This window comes from Condylostylus longicornis, unplaced genomic scaffold (assembly GCF_029603195.1).
Source record: "Condylostylus longicornis isolate FDR11 unplaced genomic scaffold, ASM2960319v2 ptg000005l, whole genome shotgun sequence".
Classification (NCBI taxonomy): domain Eukaryota; kingdom Metazoa; phylum Arthropoda; class Insecta; order Diptera; family Dolichopodidae; genus Condylostylus; species Condylostylus longicornis.
In genome coordinates this window covers 3,790,073-3,813,593 of record NW_026577974.1, presented here as the reverse complement: position 1 = coordinate 3,813,593, position 23,521 = coordinate 3,790,073, and the positions used below count along the sequence as shown (strand labels likewise).

General features: G+C 24.3%; 4 protein-coding genes across 4 annotated transcripts; 2 read left to right on the top strand and 2 right to left on the bottom strand.

Moving 5' to 3' along the window:
- Positions 1-288: 288 nt before the first annotated feature.
- Positions 289-3,833, bottom strand: LOC129615035 (ribosomal protein S6 kinase 2 beta). The gene is made up of 3 exons (XM_055530086.1): positions 2,851-3,833; positions 1,313-2,265; positions 289-1,242 (listed from the first exon to the last, which is right to left on the bottom strand). Exons 1-3 carry the CDS (start codon positions 3,622-3,624, stop codon positions 621-623), a joined length of 2,349 nt encoding a protein of 782 aa, XP_055386061.1. The 5' UTR covers positions 3,625-3,833; the 3' UTR covers positions 289-620.
- A 1,026-nt stretch (positions 3,834-4,859) lies between these two features.
- Positions 4,860-7,609, top strand: LOC129616017 (2-oxoglutarate and iron-dependent oxygenase JMJD4 homolog). Its single transcript, XM_055531443.1, has 4 exons — positions 4,860-4,994; positions 5,987-6,124; positions 6,185-6,602; positions 6,741-7,609. The coding sequence occupies exons 2-4, from the start codon at positions 5,998-6,000 to the stop codon at positions 7,420-7,422; spliced, it is 1,227 nt and encodes a 408-aa protein (XP_055387418.1). The 5' UTR covers positions 4,860-4,994; positions 5,987-5,997; the 3' UTR covers positions 7,423-7,609.
- Positions 7,610-8,027: 418 nt separating this feature from the next.
- Positions 8,028-22,438, top strand: LOC129614909 (WW domain-containing oxidoreductase). Its single transcript, XM_055529879.1, has 8 exons — positions 8,028-8,168; positions 8,232-8,292; positions 8,358-8,659; positions 8,776-8,983; positions 9,107-9,286; positions 20,923-21,052; positions 21,870-21,998; positions 22,093-22,438. The coding sequence occupies exons 1-8, from the start codon at positions 8,135-8,137 to the stop codon at positions 22,291-22,293; spliced, it is 1,245 nt and encodes a 414-aa protein (XP_055385854.1). The 5' UTR covers positions 8,028-8,134; the 3' UTR covers positions 22,294-22,438.
- Positions 22,259-23,521, bottom strand: LOC129614920 (succinate dehydrogenase assembly factor 4, mitochondrial-like). Its single transcript, XM_055529883.1, has 3 exons — positions 23,321-23,521; positions 22,595-22,813; positions 22,259-22,529 (listed from the first exon to the last, which is right to left on the bottom strand). The coding sequence occupies exons 1-3, from the start codon at positions 23,382-23,384 to the stop codon at positions 22,450-22,452; spliced, it is 363 nt and encodes a 120-aa protein (XP_055385858.1). The 5' UTR covers positions 23,385-23,521; the 3' UTR covers positions 22,259-22,449.

Here is a 23,521-nt window from a genome sequence, read left to right as displayed (position 1 = left end):
CATTTTTCAGATCTTTAATATCTTACATTTTTCTATGTGATTTCCTGAATTTTAAAAAATCTCTTTTTTTTTTTTATTAAATGAAGTTTTGAAAAACATTATGCATATGTAAGAACATGTTTGATTCCTTCATTATTATTATGACTTAATTTGAGTATAAAAGTTTTAACTAATTATTTTAAATTAGTAAAATAATAAAAAAAAAAATACTTTAAGCAGTTTTTCTTTTTTATTTATTTCTTAACTACAAATGTACAAGGCAAAACACTTTTATAATAAAAGAAATTAAACAATAAACACACATTTACGCTTTATGGAATATGTAAGATTTGTATAATTATATTTAAATGTATAATTTATGTTTAAATATTTTTCTAAAAAAAGATATTTTTTTAATTTTTTTCATTTTTTTTGTTTTTTGGGGAAGAATTAAGATTTTTTTTTGGAAAAAATTTATATTATTCTTTTTTTTTTTTTCACGTTTAAAAATTTTTATTTCATTTAATTTTTTTTTTTATTTTGTAGATTTATTTTGTATGTTTTGTTTTTAAATAATTAAATTAATTTGATATAATGTATATATTAATTTATAATTTATAATATGATTTTATAAAAATAAGTTATGAATTTAGATTGACTTTGTCTTTTGCTCTACGTTGTGCTAATTCCGATAAGCCAACTGGTCCGACATTAGCTGATTGTGGTGCTGATATTAAAGCACGGTATGTCGCATGTACTGCACCTTTTAGAGCAGCTGCTTCCGAAAAACCAATATTTTCATTAATCGTTGATCGTATTGTAATTGGGGTCTGTTGCCACAACCATGGATAATTAAGAATTTGGGTTGCTGTTGGCCTCGATTGCGGTACAATATGTAACATTTGTCTTATTAATTCTTTAGCTTTTGGTGATATATGGTGCCATTGACCTGTTTCAAGATCAACATACCCAGATCCGATACGTGATAAAATCATTGATGGTGAATCATTTGGTGTTGAAGCAAATGGTGTTTTACCATCAAGCATAATATATAATAAAACACCTAATGACCATATATCGCACGCTAAATCATAACCTTGTCGTTTTAAAACTTCTGGAGCAACAAAATTTGCTGTATAACAGGGGGTCATTAAAAGGCCGTTATCAGCTCGAAGCTGTTTTGCGAATCCTAAATCACAAAGTTTTAAAGATTCTGGGGTTTGATGAATAGATGCGTATAATAAATTTGAAGGTTTTAAATCCCTACGAGTAAAAAAAATTTTTAAATATTGCTTTCAAAACAAAAATCATACAACATTAAAAAAATAATTACCTGTGTACAACACCATGTTCATGCAAATATGCTACAGCTGAAACAACAGTTCTCATAACAGCGCTCGCTTCACCTTCACACATTCTTTGAATCGCTAAAATTCTATCTAAAAGTTCGCCACCTTTTAAAAGCTCCATAACTAAATAAACATAAGTTGAATCTTCATACACGCTAAATAACGAGACTATATTAGGGTGATTGCCATAACGCAATAAAATTTCAATTTCTTCACGACAATCATGTTTACTTTTGTTAATAATTTTAGTTGCGAATTGTTTTTTACTTGATTTATGCTCACATAAATGACAAACAGAGAATGTTCCACGTCCCAGTTCCTGCATAATATTATATTCATCTCCTAAATTACCAGCTTTAACAACACCGGGAAGAACATTGTTATAACAAATGGGAATTCTTGACGCTACCGGTGCTGGATTTGTCGCTCCAGCATTAGTCATGGTTTCATCGTTGTTTGTTAAAAATAATGGGGACTCTGTTGTTTGCGTAGATCCACCACAAATACCGCTTCCATCATCGTCAAGAAGACATGGTGCAACGAAACTAAATCCACGAAATATTTCATGTGCACTAGCACTGACACAACCTCCTGGAGAATCTTTAGGTGATTTACTTGTATATTCCGAATCAAAATAAAATGCATCATCTCTTGAAACAGCTGGAATAAATGGGGGCCTTATTTCTTTCTTTTCCAATTTTTCCCAATCTATAGTAGCAAAAAACTCATGTTTTTTTAAATCTTCTATACCACCAGGACCTGCACCTAATCTATTCTGAGGATTCCTTTTAAATAAAGCCCTCAACAAAGACTGCGCTTCAGGACTTAAATTTTCTGGCATTCCCAATTTTGTTCGCAAAATTTGATTCATGGTTTCTTGCCTATTAGCTCCGTGAAATGGTAAGTTGCCAGTTAACATTTCGTACATTAAAACACCCTAAAAAAATATTAAATTTTACAAAAGGTAAGGGAAATAAAACAATTTGGAATAAAAAGAATTCTATAAAAAAAAATTAACATCCAATTAGAAAATAGTAATTAACGCATTAATTGAAAACGAAAAGAAAAACCTTTTTGGGATCCTAAACATTCAAAATCTAAAAATAAAAACAACGAATGCATTTGTCTATACCTTGTTTTCTTCGACGTCGTATCAATCACACAAAATGTGTGGGAGTAAGTGTGTACATACTTGACTATAGTATTCTAATAAGGTTTTTTTTTAACAATATATGCCATTCACGTTCAAAACATTTGAGATTTCCAAAGTTTTTAAAACTTATTTTTTTTACATGAAACCGGTAAATTATTGATAAAATGTTTTCCAAAATTAAAACTTACAAATAAAATGTTTGTTATCGATTATTTTGATAACGATTTTTTTATGTTTTTCTTTTTTTTTCCTTTGGGTAGGGCATATTATAAATTGCCACACCTATTAAATAAAATTTTTCTAACGAAAATTTTTAATAACACAAAAAATAACTATTAAAATCATCAACACTACAAAATATATACTTACAAACGACCACCAATCAGCATCAAAATGATGTCCTTTACGATTAACAACCTCTGGTGCCATATATTCAACAGTGCCGCAAAAACTAAATGTCTTCGATCCATCTAATGGTTGTTTCGATAAACCAAAATCAGTTAATGCAATATGACCATCTTGATCTAATAATATATTTTCGGGTTTTAAATCACGATAAATAATTCCTAAACTATGTAAATGATTTAATGCTAATGCTAATTCTGCTAAATAAAATTTAACATCTTCTTCTGTAAACATTACTTCTTTACTTAGACGTGTAAATAAATCTCCGCCTCTCAAAAAATCTAATATAAGATACAATTTTCCAGGTGTTTGAAAGGCATAATGTAGTTTAACAATAAATGCATGCCCAACTTCTGCTAAAATATTTCTTTCATTTGTACTACGTACTCGATCCTTTACTTTTAATGTTGCCTTTTTTAATACTTTCATTGCATATAAAGTTCCGGCATCCTTTCCAACTATTTTTCGTACAAGAAAAACTTTACCAAATGATCCTTCCCCTAAAACTTTTAACAATTCAAATTGTGATGGATCTGCTTTTTCGGTACCATAATCCTTAAGTTCAATTTCACTTTCACTCATATGGGTATCATCGCCATTAGTACCATTTCCTCCGCCACTACCACAAAAACTAGCTTCTGATGGTTTTTTATCGTCATCGACCATCATTTCTACATCTTGATCAACTTGCCCACCAGCTTGGCCTCTCCATGGTTCATTTGGATTAGCCAAAGGCATTTTTGTTTAGGCGGTGTCTAATATACTTTAAATTGATTTTAATTTTGAAAAAACATAAGAATTATGTAAACATTTCCAAATCATTAAAAAACTAACTGATTTTTCCTTCAATTATTATTAATAATTATAAATTATATTGTTTATATTTAATATAATTACTAAAAAAATATATCAAAAAATAAATTCCACTTAATTTCTTTTTTAACTCTGCTGTCATTCTTCCAATGAAAGAAGACTAAAGCTTTTTTAAACTAGCTGAAAAAGTTTTCAATGTTCATTTTTAGTTTTTTAGATGCACTCCTCTTGTTGATTCTCATGTATTGCCGTAGATTAAAAACTGAGGGTTTTTGTAAAAAATAACCCATATACAACGAATTACATACACCCGCTATCATTATGGAATTGCTTGATTTGCTTTATTAAAAAATTCTTTTAAAGACCATTTGATTTAGTAAATTCAATCAAGTTTTTCTTTTTCTAATTCTATTCTTACGAGAATAAAAGACGAAAAGAGTTGTTATAAAAGAAAATTTGTAATTTCAATCATTTTAATTTGTACATAATCAGAGTATTTAAACGTAGATTAATTTAATATTTTTGTATTTGCATCTACAAATTGGGATAGTTCTACATCAGATTTTAAACCTAGAGCATTATTTTTGTATTTGGAGATTATACGACTAAACAAAAAAAAAAAAAGAATGTGAAGATTGTATGAAAAACAAATAGTGTCGTCGTTTTAAATGACGGTCGAAACGTTTTTAATTTAAAGTTTCCATTTAATTAGATTTAGGACTTAAATAGACGTGAAGTTTTTAGTTTGCATTAAAAATTTTAGATCAAAAATTGTTTATTTGTATTTCATAGGTTTATATTCAAACGCTCATACATGTAACTGTATGATCGCATGCAATTAAACACCAATACAGTTTGCAATTTATTACAAACAAATTACAATTTTTATTTAACACATTCGATTTGAATTAATTCAATAGCTTAGTTAGTCAGATTTGTTCGCAAAGATTCTAAAATTAAGCAGTAATTGCAAAATTGAAAATTGCATGTCTTTCTGGGCTCTTAGAATCTGTCTAGATTGCCATTATAAACGGGTCGAAATCTTTTTTAAATAAATGTTAATATGCAACACAACGCTAACACTAAATTGCATAAAATTTCAACTGCTGAATATTTGCTGAATTCACAATATGCCAAACAAAGCTTCTTTATTTATTTTTTTTTTGTAAAGGCTGGCAGCTGATTTGTTTATTAAAAAGTCTATTTTTGAAAAAAAATCAAAAATCATTTTTTTTCGTACCCAAGCTGACAAAAAAAAAAGAAAAAGTCAAGAAAACTTAAAAAAGTATATCAAGGTAATTTTATATTTATTTAATTCAGAAAAATATTCAAAATATAAGAACTTTTATTATATAAAATAAAGTAGATATTAAAAATAACTTATAAATTACAAAATATTTTTATAACTTTTTTTGTTTTTTTTTTTATTCTTTTTGTTAATTTTTATCAGAACAATTTGTTTTTAAAAAATTTCATTTAGATATTTTATTTTTTTTTTATTATTTATTTATTACTTGTATTTAAAAATTTATTTTTAGGAAAAATAATGGGCAAAATATAAATATATTTTATCTTATCCAAATTTAATTCTATTTTGAACTCGAATAATAAATATACACAAGAAATTTGTTTTTTTTTTATTATTTTGGGAATGAGTTAGACTTTCTGTCTTCTGTAAACTTTTATAAACATCGAAAATAAAATAGTAAATAAAATTAATTTTAAGTTAGGTTAAAATTTTTGTATGTATACCTGTGCTAAATGTTACACAAACATAAGATAATAATATAACAACCTACCTAACTAACTAACTATAATGTGTATAACATTGTGTATATTATGTGTAGGCACTTATATTAGGTAGGTATGTGGATAAATATAAATAAACAATGAACAGCAATTCATCCTTGTTGTTTTCGAAAAATTTTTTGTTTACAAATTTCCTACCGCACATTTTTTTTTTTTAGAAAAGTAATTGCTAATAAATAATTTTACTACATACATAATGTACATATTTACTTGATTTCTATTAAAGTTCCATTTGGAAAAATATTCTAGCTAAAAAATTAAAAAATTCTACTTCCAAATTTCCACTTAAATATATGTATGTAACTCCATTAACATTTTGATTATCTAAGAGCAGTTAATAAAGTTATAAATGAAATAAAGAATCATAATTTATTGTTATTTTTTATCGTATACTATATTTACAGGTTATTACATATGTATTATAATTTTATATATTTTTACTATTTATTATTAAAAATCGATTCATTTTCAATTTCAGTTTATAGTAGAATGGGAAAAAATCTTTTGGAATTGAACCAAACTGTTACAAATTTTAAACAAAGTGTCATTAATCCAAAAGATATTGTTGAAATTTCAAGATTACCAAATGAATCAATCAGCTATTCAGAATTTTACAGTAAATTTTCTTAAAAATAATTATTAATAATATAAAGTTAATTAATGTTTTTGATTTTAGGTAATTATATGCAAAATAATATACCAGTTATATTTACAAATGTATCTAATGAATGGGAATGCCGAAGAAATTGGATAGCAATTAATTTAGAAAATAAATATGATTTAAATATTGATTATTTAAAGCAACATATTGGCAGGGTACGAGTCCCTGTTGTCGATTGCTCGAAAAAATATTTTAATTCACATGAAAAATTTGAAATGGATTTTTTTGAATATTTAGAATACTGGTCCTCTCGTACTAATTCTTTAAATATAAAATGTCTTTATTTAAAAGATTGGCATCTTAAATCTCAAATGCCATATTATAATTTTTATAGAACACCAGAATATTTTGCATCTGATTGGTTAAATCAATATCTTATTGATAAAGAGAAAGATGATTATAGATTTGTTTATATAGGTCCACAGGGTTCATGGTTAGTATATAATTTTAAATAACAGTTTAGAGTCTAATTAAAATAATTAAGTTTACGCATAATGTAATGTATAAAAAAAAATATTTTACATATAATGGCAAAAAAAAACTATGTAATTAATTCGTAATTATATTTTAGGACACCATTTCATTCTGATGTCTTTCAATCATATAGCTGGTCAACAAATATTTTTGGTATGAAAAAATGGATACTTTTACCACCTGGTGAAGAATTAAAATTACAAGATGGATTGGGAAATTTACCATTTGAAATTGATGAAAATTTATTAACACAACGAAATTGTAAATATTTTACAATAATACAAAATGAAAATGAGGCAATATTTGTACCTTCTGGTTGGTATCATCAAGTTTGGAATATAACTGATACGATATCCATTAATCATAATTGGTTTAATTCAAGTAATATAGAAAAAATATGGTTCAGTTTATCAGAGAATATGAAAAAGGTAATTAAAGAAATACAAGACTGTGTCACTATGGATGACTTTAAAGAACACTGCCAATTAATGCTGCAAGCATCATTTGGAATGAATTATTTTGATTTTTTAGACTTATTAGAATATATTGAAAAGAAAAGCTTAAATGCTGTATTCTTTCGTGATGAAAATAACCACAATGCAATTACATTTGATTCATATAAATTAAATTCACAACATTTCTATATTGATTTAAGGTCTATTAGACATGTAGTAAAATTAATGAAATTAGATCCTATAATACGTGAAGACATGGAATTTTTAAACAGATGTTTACATTTAGAAAATGAAACACATTTATTCGATGGTGTTGTTGAATAAAAATATTTTACATTTTATAAAGTGAAATTATATTTAGTTTGGATGATTTTTGAGTTCGTATTTTAAAATTATTTTGTTAGACAATGTGATGAATATTATTAATTTTTTTATTATTATTATTATTATTAAGATAATGAATACTATCTCAAAACATCCTTTGTTGTACAATATTATAATGCAAAATAAATATTCGATTAAAGAAATTATGAAGTTTATTGCAGAATTAATATAGAATTTCTTTCTCTATTTCAACAAATATTGCGAAAAAGTAAAAACTATGTATGTGGGCTTACCTTTGTTAAATAATACAGAAATTTTTGATCATTTTGAATTTATGGCAAATTATGGATGTTAGTGCTTCGGTATTGCATGATTAAATGCAGCACATTTTTGAATCCCTTTCTACAATTGCAATTTATAAAAAGAAAATAGACCTTTTGAAATAGAATCTCTTAATCTGTAACATCAAAACTCAGAAATTCAAAATTTCATAAATATACGACATCTGGTGGTGTTTTTTTTCAACAACAGTGGCTTATAAAATTTGTAGTTTGGGTGTGGTATGTGGCTGAGGCTTTTTGAATTTGAAGTACGTAACTGTCAATGTAAAAGTTCATACAGTAGTTCAGTAATAAAATTGTTTTTATCAAAAATTTTTTTTGAATCTATTGTTTTTTGATAAAAATCAAATTACATATTTATTAGAAATAAGATGCCTACTTATCTTGCAGATTCAGACAGTGAAGGTAACAAAATAATTGATTTTTTATTTTTCCAAAATGTGTTAATTGTAAATAAATATATTGAAGATGAGCTTCCACCAGATTGGGAAGAAAGGGCTACTGATGATGGTTTTGTTTTTTATGTTAGGTATGTAAATATACATATGTGTTAATAAAAGATAAACAGAAGATTTTAAATCAAAATTATTTTAGTCATTATGAAAAACGTTCCCAATGGACGCATCCAAGAACTGGAAAATCTAAACGAGTTACCGGAGATTTACCGATAGATTGGGAAAAACAAATAGATCAAGAATCTAAGAAAACGATTTTTTTTAATAAGAAAACTAACCAGGTAACATATAATGATCCAAGATTAGCTTTTGCTGTTGAAGGCCATCCAACAAATATTAGTGAAGTAAGACAAAGATATGATTCCAGTTCAACCGCATTACAAGTATTACATGGCAAAGATTTAAACGGAAAAGTTGCTGTTATAACTGGAGCTAATGTAGGTAAATAAGAACTTAATAGAAAAACAAATTCAAAAATCTTGAATTTTAAATGAATGCATTTATAAAGAGACTATTTTGCTTTCTGAATTTTTTGCTAAACAATTCATTCATGTTAGGTATTGGATTCCAAACTGCTAGAGCATTTGCTTTACATGGCGCAGATGTAGTATTTGCTTGTAGAAACCAGCAAAGTGCAGAAGATGCAATTTTAAAAATTTCTGAAGAAAAGCCATCAGCAGGGCGAAAATGTCGGTTTGTTAGATTAGATTTATCATCTCTTAAATCAGTCAGAAATTTTGCCCGGGAGTTAAAAGAAACCTTTAGGTAAATTTTTATTGTCATATTTTAATCTTTTATGATTGTTTTTACTCATTAACCTTCCGAAAGTGACTTGTTTTTTTTTTTATCCAAAGAACTAAGAGGTATTTTATACTTTTGTGTTTACAGACACGTGAGCTATTTAATATTAAATGCAGGAGTTTTTGCTTTACCTTATACTGTTACCGAGGATGGTTTAGAAGCAACATTCCAAATATGTCATATTAGCCATTACTTTTTAACACAAGAGGTTGAATCACTTTTGGATCATGCATCACGAGTAATAGTAGTATCATCTGAATCCCATAGGTAAGTATAAATTGAACTATAGATTACCATAACATATGTACATATGCAATTGAAATGCAGTTTATGATAAAATTTACGAGTATGCTCTAAACTTAGTAGTTTATCGAAAAACAATAACATACGCGTTGTATATCATTTTTATATTATGCATCTTCTTAAGCTTTTGGTACACGAAATGGTAATTGTAAACTACAGCAACGTAAAACAATATTAACAATGTTAAGTATAATAGAATAGAACAAAATTTCATATTAAAATTCTTGTATTTTAATCATAAATTATCATAATGATTACCAAGTTAACTTTTCCATTGTAGGATTTTAAGTAGACAAACTACAATATAAACTAGAATTAGTTTTAATGAAATAAAAAAAAACTAACGATAAAACAAAAAGAGTTGGACTTTGGAATTCCAATATTTTTATTTGATTAAATGATGAAAAAAATAAAGTAACCAAACATTCATAAAATAAATAAAATTTCTGTTTTTATAGATACTAGATACAATAAATATGTATATATGTATAGTTTAATATACATATATATATAAGTTTCCATTATGAATAATATTAAGTTTTTTTTTTCATCGCTTTTTAAAGCTTACACACCAAAATTTTTTATTCATTTGCTAAATGCGTAAATAAAGAACGTTTTGATAAATTAAAGAATTTATGTATAAAAGAGATTACGCTTTTATAATTCAGGAATAAGTTTAATTGTACTTACTTAGTTATCAATGATCAATTTATAAATGACTCAATTATTCTCTTTAAGTTATTTGTTAAATCATGTACATTAACTGCAACAATTAAATGTAAATTTTGCGAGTTAAAAATTGGGATAGCTAAAATGTTGAACTTATATCTACTATGGCAGTTAGGAATAAGGGCTTGATTAGATATTTTAAACATTATCAAATTATTTAGACCATCACAAAATCCTATTGACCCCTTCGAAAACATTGCGTTCAAGCAGCTTAATGAATCAGTATTCATTTTCTCAGAAAATATAATCAATTTTATAATTGGGGGGGGGTACTTGCATAAGCTTGATATTTAATCTTATCAAAAAAGCAAGTAATTAAAGCAAGTCTACTCTCTTAAAAAAATTTTTATTTTGAAAAAAAAGAAAGTAAATTTATAGTGAAAGTATACCAATTATCTGAAACGCAATTTATATACAATATTTATAATTATTTCATTAAAAAAATAGTACTGTCGAATTTAGCTAAAACAGATAATGACGTTAGTTGAAGGAAATTATTTAAATTTTCAAACAAAAAAAAAATTTAATGAGGTTATCAATTAATAATGTTAAAAAAATTTGCAAAATATAAAAAAAATAGGACAAGATTATTTTATATTTAAAAAAAACATTACGTTCTTCAATTTTTTTGTTTGATGAACTTTAAATATCAATAATAAAAATATGTACAGTACCTATTACAATAAAAACCATATGGCGGGCAAACAAATAAAGTGTTTCAGTAAAGAGTATGATTTGAATGATACTCTACGATGGTTGGGTGGTTCGTTGGATAACTGATTATTGCGAATGTTTTCTACTGGAACATCTTATGCACAAAATTTTGTATGCAATCGAATTGAAAATTATAAAAACTTATCAATTATTATTTATATTGTAGTTATAACTTCCAATAAAATAAAAAATGATCTTTGGGTTATCATTAAAATTCATACCAGTTTGAAAATCCTTATTATAGTTCGCATTAAAATATTTTTTTTTTTGTAATTAATAATTATGATTAATTTCTATTTATAAATAATATAAAATCAAGGTTGAAAGTTCTATATGTTGGTCTCAAATAATTTTATTATCTTGCATACACTCAAGAAATCATAGTAGTCGAAGTGGTCTAAGAATATTTTGGTGTTACAAAAAATATTGATAAAAATTGTACTTATTACAATAATTAATAATTTATGTTTCTTTTTATAGTTTTAGATAGTCTGGGGGATAAAATGTAAAGAGCTCTTATTATATTGATTAGATTTTTTTTAAATTAAGTTTATCTGTTTTTATTCAAACAAATAAAACTATTCTTATTTTACAATAATTATTGGGGTTAAGAGCTATTTATATCTACATTGAGTTCTTAATTAATTTCCAATTCAGAAATACAAAATACTTGAAACTTTAGAATTATTACTCTATTGTAAAATTTTGTAAAGTAATAAACAATTAATTTTTATTACAATTAAAATTTAATAAGTACCTATTTTTAGATATTTGGGTTATTGATTATGAAAATCTGCAATATATTATCAAATGTAAATCGTTTGTATTATCTACTTGACAACTTATTCTTAATAATCATACAATTAAATATGATAATAACAGGATAAAGTAGTAAAACATAATGAAGTTGTTGATGATTTCATGAGTCCTTTTTGTTAGCTGTCATGCAATTTCAAAAGTTTGTAGATTGTATTAAGAATATAATATTTAAGTTACAGATCTAAAGTTGAGCCTGGACTACAGTAATAATAAAGCCAATGTGTTTTTAAAAGATAAAGTTGTATGAAGCAATTAAGTAATTACAATTATTATCAAAATTTTAGATCATTAATTCGTACAGGTACTGCAGAGTTAACAAGATGAGATTTGACTATTCTCATTTAATTTAAATATTTAACAATACCAGTTAAGGCTTACAGTATTTTGTGTGCCTATCTATTCGAAAATGTAATAAAATACTTGACTCTATAACAAATTCCTGTTAACCAAAAAGCCGTATTATAAAATCAAACCACTTAAATCAATATCAAAAATCATAACTATAGAATAGAATAGTACAAATTGTATAACAGATTTCAAAATATAACCACATACAATGGATTGATTTAGAAAAGTAGAACACACATTTTTTGTTGAAAACCGCGCGTTGTTTCTTAATTGCGACGCAATTATTTCTGTTTTTTCGTTATATTTCATTAAATACATATAAGAATAAAAAAAAATTAAAATGATCAGAAAGAATTTCAAAAAAAAAAAAACAAGTCGTAAAGCTTTTGCTTTTAATTTGCATGTACCTAACTTATTTGCATACAATTTGCATAAACTCCAAATCGTTTAAGAAAAACAAGCGTTCTAGAGTGCAAATAAAGTGACTTTCAATTGGCTATAAAAAATTTATACAACAATATTTGTAATATGAAAAATATTTTTTGTTTTAGAATTTATTAATTTTATTAATTAATTAATAGTTAGAAGAAATATTTATGCGTATTTTATTATAATTTTAAATTATAGGATAATAAATAAAAAAAAAATAGCATTTATTTTCAAAACAAGCTTATTTTTTTTTTAATTTTTAGTAAAAATGGAATATTGTTATCGAACTTTTATTTAAATAAAGAATAGAATAATAGAAGAAAAATCTCATTTACGGAGAAGAAGATACAATTTTGATAAACACGGTACGGAGGAGAAACAAGTTTGATAAGAGAGGAAGAATAATAGCAATAAGAAATCATTTCCAAATCCATAAAGTATGTTGTACACCTATAAACTCTTAATTTAGCTATATGTTCGCTTCGTTTGTTCTTCTGCTCGTGCGTCTGTTGTTGACACAGCAATTTTAGTACCGGAAAGAATTACAGACTTAAAACACTTGCAACTATGTATTCGAAAAAATCCTGGCAATGCAAATATCGTTATGCGGAATCGTTCGGGAACTTTTATTAACTACAACTCATGCAAATGCAAATATCGGCTTTATTAACTATAAACAATGCAAATATTGTAATGCCGAATCGTTCGGGAACATTGAATATTATAATATTCAAAGAAGAACTTTTCAATTAGAATTAATTAAATTATACGAAAAAGTTTTAAGGCTCTATTAGAATAAAATTAATTTACAATAATCTTCTACTTAAATTTTTGTTTAAATCCGTTCAAATTAAAATTTTTTATTGTTTAATCGAATATTTATTGTTTTGAATAATAAGAGTTTGAGAATTTTATTTATTTATTTGAATTATTAATTAATAAAATCATGTTACGAGCTTATTTTATTATTATGTATGTATTCCTTCATGAGATTTTTGTGCTTTTTTAATTAAATATGAAAAGTTTTTAAAATTGATGCTAAATTCATATTAAAAATATGATGGCGCCATAGTAAAAGCTTCAAAAATAAATCAAGAATTTAAAAATTTAAATTATTTCAAATTAAATAAATTTTTTTTGTTGGAATAATGAATCATCTTACAAATATAATAATTTTTATTTAAATTATTTTATTTTTTTGTTCAATTTATTTGCAAAAATAAAAAAATTAGAGTATATTTTTTCGCTTTAGCTTCATTATTTTTTAATTAATTTTCGGGCGAAGAGCATATTTTACATTGTATATGGAAATTTTGTAAAATTTTATTGAATTAAATTTTAATTATAATAGAAATTTATTACAATAGAATCAATTCATAAATTTTGAACTTTTGTATAATATTTTTTATGTTTTTAAGATTATTTCTGAATTAAATTCAAGAATATTACTAAATTGATAATTTAAAAAGCTCCATTGATAATTTGAAAATTGTACATTTTTCCTCAAAATACTTCTCTACTCTGAATAATAACAATTGATCATTCAAAATTAAAAATAGAAAAACAAAATTGTCAAGAAGAACGTGTTTTTAGTCAAAATAAGAAAGAAAATCATTATTCTTCAATTTATTTGAATTTATCACGTGAAATTAAAGCTTTTGTGTTGAGCTTACGCACATGAATGAAATGGAATTATAATTATGTTTCTAGTTTGTAAGATTTGTTGTTTAGTATTATAAAAATGTTATGCTTCTCAATAGATTAGGATTTTTAAATTTAATACGGTGTTTTAAAATACAGTGAATTCCAAAATTTATTGTAGAAAATCGTGTTCCTTGGTATGGTCCATTGATTATTTTAACGTTTTTGATTTGATACACAGTTTTCTATACTGTTACATAAACTACAAAAGAAAACATTCGAAGGATCAAAAGATAAGATAACGGTTATAATATGTTCTGATTACGGTCCGAATTAATAATTCTATATTTATTTTGGAAATCTTATGTAAATGTATACAAAAGTTAATTAAAATTTATTAAGTAAAGAAATACGTAAGGTTTAAAATTAAAGCACCTTATAAAAATAAACTGCATTATTCATAAATTTATTTGTTAATTTAACAATATCTAATTAATTTAATAGTATATAATGTACTGTTAAACAACTCGGATTATATAAATATTTCTTTTCATATAATTCATATTATAGTATCTTAGCAATTTGAATTATGTAATTTGTTTTCAAGAGGAATTACGACAAAAAATTTAAAATTTTGACTGTATGTGCATAAAGAGAGTACAATTATAATATAATAATTAAAATTAAATACGGTAATAAAACTAAAATTTCATTAATTCGTGAACATATAATGCATTTTCTTAATATGACGTTTTAATCATATTAAACAGGTGAATTAATTAAGTGATAATAAATGTACATGGCATAAAACTAATATAATTATATACAAATTTGAAATTTACCAATATTCATGATCAATTAAAAAAAAACTCCACTTAATCCGGCTCAATTACGCAAAGTTTATTGTAGTAACTATGATGTCAACCATTGTTGGAATGAAATTTTTAATTTAACTAATTAATAATTCTGAAGATTTACGTTTTCTTCAATCTGAAAAATTTGAATATTGCTTACACAGCAATTTGAGTCGTGTTCATAAAAATTCTTTAATATCTAAATAAAAAATGCCTTATTTTTGATCGCAATTCCAACTATTTTTGTAAACATTTTTTAATAAATTTTATGAAGATGAATCAATAAATTGCACATATGTTATTAAAGAATTTCCATTTTTAGATGTCGAAGATGGTAGTTATAGTAAACCTGTTGTTTTCCTCATATATTTATTATTTTGTTGAAAGTATTAAAATTTTTTCCATATGTTTTTTTTAGTTTTTTTTTATTTTATATTTGCATTCATGCAAGTAAGTATAGAATACAAACAAAGGGTAAATGCTAAAGGTCAGGTCCGTAAAAAAATAAAACAAAATGATGCATCTTATATGATTATTAATTGAATTCTTGTTTTTAATCTCATTTAAGATGTCGTTTTGAGTTTGTAAAACAAAATGTTGTTGAGTTTTTTTCATTCAAAACAAAGGAAATTTGTAAAAATTTTACGGTTAAATGGATAAAGTCGTCGAAATTATTTGATTTTTGATTTTATTTTCTCTTTTTATTAATTTCGGAATTTATTTGTAATAAAGGTCGTAATAAAAATAGTATATAACAGACCTGTTAAATTTTTTTACTGGTAACTCACAAAACGTACCTATGGTATGCTTAAGTCAAAACATTTCTTCCCAAATAAATAACAAAAAAATTCATAAAATTTTAATTTTTTTTTTCCGCAGTCTTAATTCATAAAATGCATTGTTGTCATACTTACTTTCTTACGATATATTTTTACGTTACACACATATTTGTAATATAAGTGATGAACTGGTTGAATATAGGTGTATGCAGAGTGCCTCCTACTTTTCATGCCTATATAAAAATTAAAATAAAAAATATTCTTTTTGTTTACCAATTCAATTTTGTTGTTCTTCTTCTTGTTTTCATTAATTGTATTAGATTTTTAAATTTCCAATACATGTGTGCATCTTATATTTTATAAATTTCACCCTCTTGCGCCTTTATTTTTCTGTCTTTTATGGCGAGTTATTTATTTATTTTTTTTTCTTTTTATAGATTTTGATTTTAAATTTAAAATCACGTGCTGGTAGCATGCAAAAAAAAATTTTTTATTCTTTTTGTTTTGATCCGATTTTTCGTATCTTTAAATTTTTTATTTTTATATTTTTTATTTTATAAAATTGATTAATGCTACATACTTACAACAAAATTTGTAATTTTCTTTAACGCCATATTAATTACAATTGCACACACCGCAATATCGGCGACACACATACTTATTGTTATGCGTGGTTAACACAATAGACAAATAAAAATAAAATAGGCTGAATGGAAATTTTTTGTTAGTCCAATTGGTTGGCATAATTTCATGATTAAATTTGTACTTAATCCTATATCATGTATTTACATCTTGACATTACAAAAAATCTGTCCGTATTTCTGTCAGTATTCCAAATTGTGAGACACTTAAGATATTTTGAATACATTTTTTATTCAATAATTATTTGATAGTTTTTGTTCGAAATTCAAATTTGAGAAGATTTGGCTGAGTCATCAAAATAAAGATTACCTTCATCACAGAGTTAAAATACTACATTACTACATTTATACATACATACATACATACATATAAAATTTTTCTATATCATATTCAAATTGTACAGGTTTTAAATAATTTAAATAATTTATAATAAAATTCATTTCATAACTATAATAATTATAGCTCTGTTCAAAATTATTAAAATTATTCTTAATCAAAATTATATACATACTAGAATTTATTTGTCACGATATAATAATAAACAATTAATTAAACTAATAAATATTATTAATAATATACTACGTGTAGGTTCTATGTAGATATTTAAAAACAAAGATCTTAAATGCGCGTTATAAGGTCTCGTCTCTTTAAATGCGATTATTAAATACCTAAGCACATGTTTTACAACGTAAATATTATGCAAAACAATATTTTTGTTTTTAATAATATTTTTTAGAATAAAAGAATGTAAAGTAAGTAAAACTATTAAAAAAAAAATAAATAATATTCAAAATAGAAACTTTCACTTCAAAACAAAAATGATTAATTTTATAATAAACTTAAAATTGTTGCAAAAAAATTGTCATTTAAAAAAATATTTAAACTCTGCTAACATTAAGATAGCTTTGTACTTTTCAGTTCTTTAATTATAGATCGTTTACTATGAGAGTAATTATTCTCAAATCTTGTAAATTACAAAATAATGAAATCAATTTAATGAGCCTGTTTACACTTACATGCATTAAGCGTATGTCCAACAATTCTTTTATGATTCTTACACCGTTTCATTTTCTAGGAAGGTAGGATGTAAGAAGCATAAAAGAAGTACTGTGCAATACGCTTAATGGAAATACACATATAAAAAGTCCAAAACGACAACACAAACTTCAAAAATTAAAATATATGTTGTCAAAAAAATTTTTTTTTGATAGATTACGAGTTCATTTAAATTACTAAAATATTCTTTACATTTAGTCAATTAAATGTAATAAATATTCAAAATTTTAATTCATTAATAAAATATTCAGAGTATTATAAAAATTATTTTCTAATTAAATTTTCAATTTTAATTTTGTAATTATATATTAAATATACATAATTATGTACGTATGTACATTATTTTCAATTTTTATAAAATGTAAGTGTAACAAATAATTTCTAAAAACAGTCGTCAAACAATAAACCGTTTTGACCTTATCAACCATGTCAATACTATGTATTGTAAGAAAATGAAAATATTGCTAATTGCTAATCAATCATTGTGAGATTACGTACATTCATACGTCAAAAATAATGATTTTCAATTAGAATTTGTTTATTTTTCCTAACTTGATTTCACAATAAAAACAAAAATATATTTTAATTTTTTAAAAGTGGTTTCAAATTAAAATCTTCTTGTATATTTTAAAGTATTTTATAAAATCAGAGTTATTCAGTATTTTCATTCATGTTATTTGAAAAATTGCTACGATTAAAAATTATATTTTAATTAAAATTTGACGTCTGTCAGTCATGTAGACAAAATTATGTATTTTTAGGGTAACATTCTGCTTTCTAAATTTGTACATTGTTCTTCGGAATTTTGAAGAAAGATCTCCTAGACTTATTCAATATAAGAGTTTGTAACACGCACATAAGCAAAACTCCTTTATACGAATTGCGTTTTTTTGCTTTATGTTAATTTTCAGCTTTATTTTTATTTTAAATTGTCTTCACAATAAATTAATAATATTTAAATTAATAAAGTTCAAAAATTATATAAGTGCCCTTTTGTTAATATTTTTATACTTAAACACAACACACTTGATTACTTATTATACTTGATTTTAATGTTCTAAAATAGTATAACAAAATGTTGTGTAATTGTATTTTAATTAAAATATTATAAATAATTATCATTGATTGATTTTTAACATTGATAAAAACCCGGTATTGGTTTTTACAAAGAAAATAAACTAAGAGAATTAAGATTGCTTTTGCGACAAATATAAAAATTATCTTCAATTATTTATTTCTATTTTTAAATTTGCTTACTATAATTAAAATATATTTTCTATATTTAATTTAACGTTTATTATATTTAATTTTAGACATTCTTATCAGTATTCTCTGTTCATTTCTGTCAATCTATCAATTAAATTTTCGTGTCTTTGTAATAAAATATTAAAGAATATTTAAAAATTTTATTAACTGTTATACAAATGAACTGTTTTTAAAATTTGTTACAATTTAGAATATTCAGAATTATAAAAAAGATTAAATTTCATTTTGAAAATTTTTTTGTACATAATTATGAATTTATTTCAGTAATGAAAAGCATGATGATCAAAAACTGGATGTTAACGCATATATTTATTTTCTTTGTTGCATCACTTGACGTTATGGGTTGTTATTAAAAAATCTTCTAATTTTTGGAATAAAATTATTTTGAATTTTCATTATACTCACCTCAAGTGATTCGACTAGCAGAATATAGGGGAAAATCTTAATAATTTTGATTGAATGTGCTTCTTGCGCTACATTGAATTCCTTATTGCAATATAAGCCTCTAGATACAAGAATAATGTAATCACAGTAATACTACAAATAAATATTCATTTTCAAGGTTATTAATCTGTATTTAATCAATTTAAGTTCATAAAACAATAAGAACCTCATACATGAATCATAATTTTGCATTTGCAATATTGTATTTCTTTTTTTGGTATTCCAGATACTACTTTGTTCTCATATACATATGCTAACTGCGCGTATTCTTCTTCACCCCACATACAATACATAAAATTCTCTGACATACTTGAGATTAAATTCTTTATTATAATTTCTTTTATCATTTATTATGACTGGTCTGCTTTTAAATTCATTATGTACTTAATTGAAAAAACTTTTTTTTCCTGTTACGCTTACGTACTTTTTATAATAAAAAAAAATGTATGGTTATAACAATTTGTGATATGAAATTCAACCGATTTCTAAAAGTGAAAATATACAAAATATCTACACACATATTTACAATTTTATACATTTATTTTTTTGTTTTTGTAAATAAACGCGCTTGTTTATTTACTTATCACATTATTTTCATGAGTACATACACACATACATACATATATTTTTCAAGAATGAAATTGAACTTTGATCAGAAAATTACAATGAACCTATAAAACTAATAAGATTTTAATACAAATTCAATGTGTTTAATATTAAAGACAAGAAAATTGATAATAACACAACATGCGGGAAGGGGTGGCAAATAAATAATAACGAAAATAGAAAATGAAAAATAAAATTCAATTGAAATATTTTGCATTCATAGTGCATTCATAAGAATCAAGATTATGTGATATGAAAATAATTTATTAATTATATAGAGCTAATTTTGTAATAATTAATTTTTTTTAAAATACGGAGCGAGTTGATTAGTTTAGGTATGGATAATGTGACTCAAACTAGACGGCCTTAATAAATGCAGATATGATGTCATTGTGCGTTCATATAAATCACGTCTTTGTAAGGAACCTGTTCTCGCCTTAACCAACAAGTTTTAAGTATGCATCTAATTCTAGTGTTATAAAAAATTTGAACAATACGTATATGAAGTTCACATAAAATTTATGAATAATATGGAAATACTTATGAAATTTACTGATCGGCTAGGCTCATTAAGTTTTATTTTATTCCAAATCACTTAATCTTAAATAATCCTTTCTTGACCAATTTAATTATGATATTTTATAATATTTCCTATATCAGATGTATGTCTATTCCAGTACTGTTTTAATCTATTCTAGTAATATATCGAATAAAGCAGACTTGAAATTAACCAACGTAATTAAAATCGCTTTAAAGTTGAAACAAGTAGAGTAATTTATTGAACATTCTCTATGTACATATATTTATGTAATTATTTTCTTGCACTCTCTTTTATGTATTAAAATTAAAATATATATGTACATATATTCCTTATTTAATCAACATGATTTATTTAAAGATACTTGGGGTAATTGCGTCTCAGGAAATTCAAAATTTATAAAGTGATGTATGAAAAAAGAAAAAGAAATTTTTATGCGTTATCAATTTGAAAAAGGTCTTAAAAATAAAATAGAACTCTCTGATAATTTAACTAATTAATTGAAATAGCAAATAAAAATTGTTCAATAGTTTAGTCTTTAGTCCTAAATAAAACTCAAGTACAAAATTTTAATAATGTTTTTTTATGATGGACTACAAAAATACCTTGAATTTTGTATTTAATATGAACTAATTAGATTAGGAAATATACATATAATACACACATATAAATATATGTGTGTAATATATAAATTATTTTCTTATATGGAAAAAAAAATAATAATTTTCTATTTAGATTCGCCAATTTGCCTACCGATAATCTAACTGAACAAATTTTATCACCACCACAAAACAAATATAATTGGATGATGGCATATAATAATGTGAAATTATGCAATGTACTTTTTGCTCGAGAATTAGCAAAGGTGAGATTTAATATATGTATGTACATTACTTTTTTTTCAGATTTAATTTGTAGCAGCAAATTATATTTTCATTTATAAAATAAATGGTTATTTATCTACATGGCTATATGTTGTGCATTGGTACATATTCATTAAATGCAAAATAGAATATAAAAATTATATTCTTTGAAGTAAAAATATTTATTTTACAACCAGAACACGTTTAAGAAATTTGTTAAATTAAATGCGCACCAGTGTAATATACATTATGTATTCCTATATATATACATGTATACATATTACAGATATTTATCTTTATATTATTATGCCTATTATTCATTGCGTTTAAAACTGCCACTACCACTTCTGAAAATTTATTAAAAAATGAGAAAGACAAATGATAAATAATAATTCTCCTATCATTTAATAAATATTTATAAATTCATACGTATAACAATCACTATAAAAACCTAGAAACGGAATGCAACTCTATAAACTATATTAAAAAAAATTAATAATTTTTCTATTTTTGCATTTTCCTCTGACTTCAAAAATAGCAAAAATGTTCAAAATTGAGTAAAATCGATGTTATAAAAAAATCGATCAATTTAATTTCCTTTATGATTCAATATCTTCATTTGTGATTCAAAATTCCACAAAATTGAAAGAGTACACACTCACTGATTATGCAGACCCCTGGTCAGTTACTTATTTTCATAGCTCTTCGATTATATGATAAGAATAGTTATCATACAATCGAAGATGTTCTTTTCCGGAAATGTATCCATCTTCGTTATTTATAGCACTAAATAATGTTTTTCCTTTCTTTTAATTTCAGAGATTACAAAATCGATTTATTTCAGTTTTTGTCTTACATCCTGGTAATATGGTTTCAAGTGATTTAGCAAGAAATTGGTGGTTAATGCGAATTTTATTTGCTATTGTTCGCCCGTTCACAAAATCTTTAGTAAGTAGAATTTGAAAAAAATATTGATTCTTTAATGCAGTATTCATTTTTTTAATATTAACCAAAATTTCAATTTTATTATTATTCTTAACAGGAACAAGCCTCAAGTACAACTGTATATTGCGCAACAGCTACTGAATTATTTGGTTTAACTGGATTATATTTTAATAATTGCTTTTTCTGTGAACCAAGTAAATTAGCACAAAACGATAATTTAGCAGAACAATTGTGGACATTAAGTGAAACAATTTGTAATAGAATTATAAATGAAAAAGTTAATGAAGGCACTTTTTAATTTTTGATACTTCTAATAATTATTTATACATATATGTATGTACTTTTATTTGCTTTCAATATATTTTAAAATAACTTTTGTTATTTAAATTCTGGTGTCGTGTACTTTAATATTGAATTAATAATTTCTAAGTTTTTCCAACAATTTAGCGTTTTATTAAAAATCAGACACTCTACCTTTTCTTTCCCAATCGCCATATCTTGTAGGTTCAGGTCCTGCAGGTCCTCCTTTTTCGCCTATTGGAAGACAAAAAATTTTGTACAAAATGATTTTTTTTAATAATAGATATAGAATAATTTACCAGTGTTTGGATTTGTATTATTTGGCCAAGGCTTTAAAGGTTCTTTTTCTTGATATGGATGCTTGCCTTCTAATTCATCTAATTTTCCTATAGGAGTTTTTTCTCTAATTTTCTTTTGAAATTCAATCATTCTGGGACTTAATGGTTTATCAGCCTTGGCCTTTGGTTCCTTTTCTGTTGATGATTTTTCATTGCTTCCTTTTTTTGTACAATAAGTCGCTGTCATGAAATTAATAAATATTTTTTTAAGTTTTGGTATACATGAATAATCTGAACATGTTATTGAATTTACATGGTAGTTTATTAGCCTAATAGTTACTACATACAAATGCTTAAAAATTGCCGGTAAGAAGCTATTTACTATTTACATTAAAATTTTTGGGATAATTTTGTATTTTTCCGATTTGCAATAGTCATTTGGAAGTAATTTACCTTGACATTCATTTACGAATGCATATGTACATGTACAATTATTTTCATATTCATTTATACGTATATTATATGCATAAGTAGAATGCAAGGGTAGGATATTATGTTATTTTCTTATTTTCCCCCGCTATTCACTATAAGTGTATGCAGAAAAAAAAACACATTATTCTCAGCCTTTTAGCTAATTATTCCATTTTAATTACCTATTAACTTATCGTTATAGAATTTTAATTAATTTCTAAGTCCCAAATAATTTCTAAGTACATATTATTATAAGTAATGTAAGTAAATATTTACCCTGTATTTTAATGGAAGGTAACAATTTTATTTGTTGATACAAAATTAATCGTAAGTTATTCATTTTAAAATATTCAAACTTTTTATTCTCTCAAATAACTTTTTTTGAATTTAAATAATTGTAAATTAAGCAAATTCGACTTGAAGTTGCAAACTCTTAAGTTTTTAATTTTATAACAAAATATTTATTTTTATTATGAT

Excerpts from the sequence above, each read along its gene's own strand:
- LOC129615035 (XM_055530086.1), bottom strand. The coding sequence starts at position 3,624 with ATGCCTTTGGCTAATCCAAATGAACCATGGAGAGGCCAAGCTGGTGGG. Across the intron at positions 2,266-2,850 it reads ATGCTGATTGGTGGTCGTTT|GGTGTTTTAATGTACGAAAT; the intron begins GTAAGTATATAT and ends ATATTTTTTTAG. Across the intron at positions 1,243-1,312 it reads GAACATGGTGTTGTACACAG|GGATTTAAAACCTTCAAATT; the intron begins GTAATTATTTTT and ends TTTTACTCGTAG.
- LOC129616017 (XM_055531443.1), top strand. The coding sequence starts at position 5,998 with ATGGGAAAAAATCTTTTGGAATTGAACCAAACTGTTACAAATTTTAAA. Across the intron at positions 6,125-6,184 it reads CAGCTATTCAGAATTTTACA|GTAATTATATGCAAAATAAT; the intron begins GTAAATTTTCTT and ends TTTTGATTTTAG. Across the intron at positions 6,603-6,740 it reads ATAGGTCCACAGGGTTCATG|GACACCATTTCATTCTGATG; the intron begins GTTAGTATATAA and ends ATTATATTTTAG.
- LOC129614909 (XM_055529879.1), top strand. The coding sequence starts at position 8,135 with ATGCCTACTTATCTTGCAGATTCAGACAGTGAAG. Across the intron at positions 8,293-8,357 it reads GGTTTTGTTTTTTATGTTAG|TCATTATGAAAAACGTTCCC; the intron begins GTATGTAAATAT and ends AAATTATTTTAG. Across the intron at positions 8,984-9,106 it reads GAGTTAAAAGAAACCTTTAG|ACACGTGAGCTATTTAATAT; the intron begins GTAAATTTTTAT and ends TTGTGTTTACAG.
- LOC129614920 (XM_055529883.1), bottom strand. The coding sequence starts at position 23,384 with ATGAATAACTTACGATTAATTTTGTATCAACAAATAAAATTGTTACCT. Across the intron at positions 22,814-23,320 it reads ACCTTCCATTAAAATACAGG|CGACTTATTGTACAAAAAAA; the intron begins GTAAATATTTAC and ends ATTTCATGACAG. Across the intron at positions 22,530-22,594 it reads TAATACAAATCCAAACACTG|GCGAAAAAGGAGGACCTGCA; the intron begins GTAAATTATTCT and ends GTCTTCCAATAG.